Here is a 6,000-nt window from a genome sequence, read left to right as displayed (position 1 = left end):
TAAGCTACTGGAAAAAAAGAATGTTTTGCTGATAAACAAGAGATGTCACTTGCTGGAAGGTAGGACACAGGAGCTTCCGGACATACATATTGAGAGTTAACACACTAATTTTTCTGTCAAAGTGAGCAGAGAAACTGTCCTGCTTCTCAGAACCAAATGACTGTTAAATTCTTTGTAAATACATTGCTTAACTATATTTTTGCAAAGCTGTAATTAGTAGTTAATGTATATGTAATTTTAAAGTTGAACTTTGTGTGCAAAGGAACTGACCTCAACCAAAAATGGAACAAGAAAAGTAATGCATCTGTGATTTTTTTTTTTTTTCCCCCTTTATTAGTTTTATCAACTATAGGGTGATTAAGAGACTGCTTGCACTCCCCATCTCCAGACAGTTTAACACCATGGATCACCTGGGGACAGCGGACACTGAGGACGACTCCGGATCGGTAACACGGCTTGCTCCTAGTCCTCATAGCGAAGCAGTTGCGCACGAGTTTAAGGAACTCTCGTTGCAGCCCAGTCAGTACTTGCCTCCTCTCAATGAACGGAAGAATGGTGAGTGCAGAAGCGACTGGTCTTTGCTTTAATGTTTTCTGTGGGAATAATGATGTTTGTTTGCTTTCTTCAAACAACATTAGCTGATTCTCTTCACTTGCTCTTCCCAAAGCATGTTATGTGAAGTGCTGCAGTGTTTGTCACAAAAGCTGTCCTGAGCAGCTTCACCTGTCATGGCAGCTTCTAAGTCTGCCTTGACAACCCCAACTGGAATACTTTCTTGAGGCACATAGAATGGAGTTGTTTCTATTTTTTAATAGTTTTAAAACCACAGGTAGTGTATAATAGAAGTATTAATTAAATATTTTTCAGAGTTGGGATAATTATCAAGAACAGGTTTTATTTCTGCAAAATAATACAGAATTGAAATTCCACATTGTATCCCAGAAAGTTTTTAATTCACCACATAGTTTAAGCTTGAACAATGAAAGAAAAATAAGATTTACATTTTAGGAATCTTTCCAGTATCTTTCCTCATTGTTGGCATGGCAACTTAGGAAAAAAGCATTTCCACTGTTACAGTAAGCATCAGGAAGAATTAGGTCTGAATCCGAATGTAGGCTCATTTTTATTGGGGAAAAGGCAGGAACCTTTGGGGTTTTTGTGTGTATGGTATTGGTTTGTTTTCTCACACTAATATCTTCTAATAATGAAGATTTGTTTTCCAGTATTTGTAGTAAATAGTGGGAACACTGAAAGTATATAAATTAAATATTTGGGTTTTGAAGCTTTTTTTAAAATCAGTTTAGCTACTAATTCAGTTGTAATAGTATAAGCATTACTAAATAAGAAGAAAACTATTTGAATATCCCAGCTTTAAAGCAGAAAAAATGGGGATATATATTACTAGACTGTATGTATAATCAAATACCTGCGGACAGGTCCAAGTCGTGCTATTCTCTGTTTCAGAAAGACATGGAATGTTGTCTATAACGAAGATGCTTCTGCTTATGCATTGAGAGACTAAGTCTATGGTGATTTGTGTACATACCCTCGGTACTATATAGCACTCCGAGAAAGAAAAACGTAATAAAGGGAAAATGTGGTAGGAGAGAGACTTAGGCTTAGCTTATATAAATGTAGAATGACAACTTCTTTGAATACTTGAGCTTGTCTTTTACAATTGCTTCCTTATTTTTTTCCATGTATGAAAATCCTGAAATACAGAATACTATGTTAACTGATATAGTATATTCAAAGTATTATAAACTAAGGGACCTGCAGCTAATTTATTAATGTTTTGGCTCTACATCCTTAAGAATTAATTTTTGTAAGGAAAAAAAACGTTGTAACTTGAGAGACGTTAGTTTTTGTTGGCTACTATTTGATGTTAAGTTGATAATAGGTTTGTCTATACCAGAAGCTTGTTTTAAGGTAGTAAAAGATGTAGTGGGGTTTTTTTTTGCATCCTGTGTGTAATTATACCTCTGGAAAATTTGTTTGTTTGGGTTTTTTTAATTGCCTGTGAAACCGAAATGGATGACATGGGTATCTTTGAGTCTAAATAAGTAAAACTTTTCATTCCTGAAGGCTACTACCACAAGAATGCACTAAATGAAACAGGAAAAATCCCTTGCAAGATGGCAAGCTTATACATTTCTCGTTTGACAAACCTTGCTACGACTGTGTTAAGTACATATTTATCCCCTTCCCTTAATTTCATTGTTTTGTTATCTTCCTGCTTTTACTAATAAAGATAAATTGTCAAACAAGCAGTAAAATGAGGTATGCAGCTTCAGGTGCTAAACTTACTCATGTTTGCTCTTTAGTCTTTCATTTTTAGTTCTTCTGTATTGGACAGTTGGTTCTTTTCTTAGGCATTCTTCCTGTAACTTGAAAGTATTTTTGTGCTTTCATGAATTAGTGAAATAATTTATAGGTAGGTTTTGTATTGTGTTAATATATAATCTGCTGCTTGTTTATTTTCCAAACAAAAGGCAGCCGGAAGAGATTTTAATGCTTAAGGGCTCTGGCTTGTTGAAATAACAGAGGCAATTTTCATAAATAAAGTGTGAGGGGGAAGTGAATAGTTTGAGAAGCTGCCTCTCACTCCTCTGTGCCAGCTGATTTAAGAATTACTGCCCTGTTACTCTTCATTATTTCTCATAATTCCTCTTATGATTTAGGATACTTTTGAGCATTTGTCCATAGTAAGTATGAGGCCTCCCACAAAGATTTTAATGTTGTCTTTGAGGAGGAGATTGTATGAAGTTCACATAATGGGCCATGGCCTCACTTCATCTGTGTCTTCTGTGACAAGACGAAGTCATCTGTCTGGGCTTGGCCAAAAGATTAGGCATTGTTTTCAAGGCCATTGTTAGCACAATCCTACTGCTTTTGAAAAAGAAAAGGGTCAATAATCTGCAAGGCAGATTGAGAAATTGTATAATGGGAGGATTTTTTTGAGGAACAGTCTGATAGACATGCTAAAGAAATGTTTGATGGACACTGGTGCCATTTCCTATCCTTTTCGGCTTTATAGATCTTTCTAACGTTGTTTAAGCATCCTGCCACTGAGAGAGGACATTACTAAATTAAATTAAGAGGAGCCTCCTAGTTCTTTTCCTGTTCTTTATGCAAAAAATCTGACACCCAAACCATTGGTAATCCATAATTTCAGGTTTAGTAATTTCAGTTAATTTTTTTTTTTTGTAGAAAAGATTAAAGTTAGGATAAAATTTGTAAAATTAAAATTTGAACTTTATGGATTCATATTAAAAGTAGCTTTAATACTTAGTCTTTGTTTTTATTTTTTTAGCAAAACTGATTGATTTCCTGATTTCTTCAGGAGTATTTTAATGTGTCAGTATTTTTTAAGGTCTGTAAGCATAAGAGATTTTAGTACATGGAAATTCACTGGCACTTAATACACAAAAATCTGAGAAGTTTAAGTTTTTTGTTGAGTATTTATATGCAGGAAGCATATTTTTATGCAGTAAGCATTATGCTTACTGTGAGCTTTGGTAGTGATCCTTTAAACCTTTTGTTTACTTGAATGAGTCTTTTGGCAGTAGTCCAATAGAAGGCTGAATTATTCTAGTACTGTTCTGCATGGTGTTGTTAAGCTGACTGCACAAGTTAGTACAGAAACTGCGTTTCCAGCTTTTCCAATGACACTTGAAGTGTGGGAGGTTTATGCTGTGGTTTGGTTTTGTTACATGGAGGTAACAGAAGCATACAGTGAAATTACTCATGCATGCCTGGTGAGCCAGTGGTCATTTGAGATGTTACTACTTGGTCCATTTTTTACATTTTCCTCCTCTTCCCCTGCCCAGTCTGCCCCCAGAGATCACAGTCACACAGCAACACTAGCATAAGAGTTCAGGTGAGCATAGCTCAGCATTTTTTGGTGCAAAATCTCATGCAAAATCTCCAAAACATTGGAACTGTTTTCCCTTGAGTTGACAAAGGAATGGTTATATGCTGTGCCAACTCTGTTGAAGAGGCTGTAACTTAGAGTAGAGGATCAATAACAAACAGTTGGAGGGCAATAGCATCTTCAGCTTTAGGTTGTCTCTACTGTATTTGCTTTCTTAGTGAAACTGCTGTGTCCTTAGGAAGGACAGTGGTTGGGGGAGGAGAAAAGTGACATACATGAGGCTCTTAAGGAGCAGGAGGGAGAAGATTGATGACTAGGTGGTGTTTAGTTGGACTGCAGTGGAGGAAGAATGACAGAGTAGCAGGCAGCATGGCACAGCTGAAGTACTAGTCAGACCAATATGCTACCCACGCACTGTACCACAGTTTCACAAGCTTCTGTCTGAGAGCCAGGAGGTGCCAAGGGAGAGAAGGATAGGCTGTCTGCTGCTGACAGCAGGAGGGTGGATGGGAATGATGCTGCTTGCAGCCTTCCAACCTGCTGTCTTGGAGCCAAAGGGTGGGTAGGGATTGCACATGCAGATACCATCAAAAAAACACAGCACTGCATGAGCAAAACTTTTTGCATGCTGCGTTAGTACTTTCCCAGAACTGGTGAGCATGGCACTTTGGTTGGTAGAGGTAGGTGTGAAGGTCTGGGAGTCATGAGCTGTGCAATCATAGTTGTTTCAAGGTACCCGTAAAATGAAGAGGTCCTAGCATCTATGTTTTATAGCAATCTCTCTTGGCTTTGCAGTGGCTTCCTTGACTATGCCACTGTGCCAGAATGACCTCGTGACATTGGCTACTAGTTTCTGAAAAAGAGAGACATGCAAGTTACTCTTCTGCAGTCATCATCCACAGATGGGATCCTGGTTATATTCTTATAAAATGAGTAGAGAATTGGTTGGCTCCTGCATGGGCCATTGACCTTTAGCACTCTGTAGGCCTGCTTCAGCTCTCTGTTTTGGCTATAAATCATTTGAGATTATGAGTGTGCCCATTCTCTATCCTCTGCATCGTGTGGAGAAACAGTTTTGTTCCAGCTGACGGAAGCTAACGGGTGTCTGCTTCTCTAATCTCAGAAGCAGAGTAGACACGGGATTGCATTCTGGTTCTGCTTGGGGTTGCACGTCTTGTACTGGAGGAGGCTAGAAAAGGTTGTGATGTGCCTACCGTGACTGTCTGCTAGATCTCGCTCTTTGAGAGACCTAGCAGCTAGTAGTCTACCACAGAATTGAGCTAATTGAGAAAAGAGCCAGGAGTCTTGGATGTCTTGTCGGGAAAGAAGCCTTGGGACAGTGAATATCTTAAAGTAAAAGGAAGACTGCTAAATCTCTATTAGAAGAAATTAGCCCAAAGGAGTGAGTGCCTGTGGCCGCGTACAAACGACGACATTCAGGAGCCAGGCACTGCAGGTGAGATGATAATAACGGCTTCCTACGGGGCCACTAGAGCTTTTGGGGAACTGTAGCGAATTGAGGTGAAGATGCAACACCTCCCCCCATCAACCAAAACAAAAAAACCCACAAACTCAAAAAAAACAAACCAAAATGAAAACAAATACTCCAAATGGTGTATATTGAGTCCTCCTAAGGGACCAATCGAGCCAGCTGGGAGACAGACAGTTCTCAAAATAACTGAATGAAATCTACATTACATTTAACCTAATGATATTACTTAAATAAATTTGATGAACCAAGGCAATTTTTCTGGCATCTAAAAGAGTCGTGGTTATATTAGTTTGCCTGTTATCTCTTATCTTCCACTCCCTCATTATGTAGCACTGGTAACATGCATTCTTGGCATAGCTTTATGGCTTCTGAACAAATTCTTAATCCCCTGAGCAGTTAATAGATTTGAAGCTGCAAATTTGATACTAGGGTATCAGGTGAAATTTGGGACATTCTCCTTATAGCTGTGTACAACAGGGTTTTTTTTCTATTCTTGAGATCTGTGATTAGGCATGTTTTTTCCTGTCCTAATGGTATATAGGTAAGTTACTGTGCTTAGAAGTTATTTTCTTGAGAGAGCTGGGAGAGATAAAGTGGGGAAAAGATGGCTAGTGGGAATACTAGAGAACAATAA

The 6,000-nt window shown here is 38.3% G+C and overlaps 1 protein-coding gene across 1 annotated transcript in view; it reads left to right on the top strand.

The window, feature by feature from the left end:
- The first annotated feature begins 401 nt into the window (after window positions 1-401).
- MKL2 (MKL/myocardin-like 2) overlaps window positions 402-6,000 on the top strand; it is a 57,124-nt gene continuing 51,525 nt past the window's right edge. Inside the window, exon 1 of the mRNA XM_010291809.1 lies at window positions 402-555. Coding sequence (XP_010290111.1) covers window positions 402-555 — 154 coding nt within the window. The remainder of the gene's footprint in view (window positions 556-6,000) is intronic.

The sequence above is a fragment of the Phaethon lepturus genome, unplaced genomic scaffold, assembly GCF_000687285.1.
Source record: "Phaethon lepturus isolate BGI_N335 unplaced genomic scaffold, ASM68728v1 scaffold19717, whole genome shotgun sequence".
In the NCBI taxonomy this organism is placed as follows: domain Eukaryota; kingdom Metazoa; phylum Chordata; class Aves; order Phaethontiformes; family Phaethontidae; genus Phaethon; species Phaethon lepturus.
The sequence above is the reverse complement of the archived record's forward strand: the minus strand, read 5'-3'. Positions and strand labels throughout refer to the sequence as shown.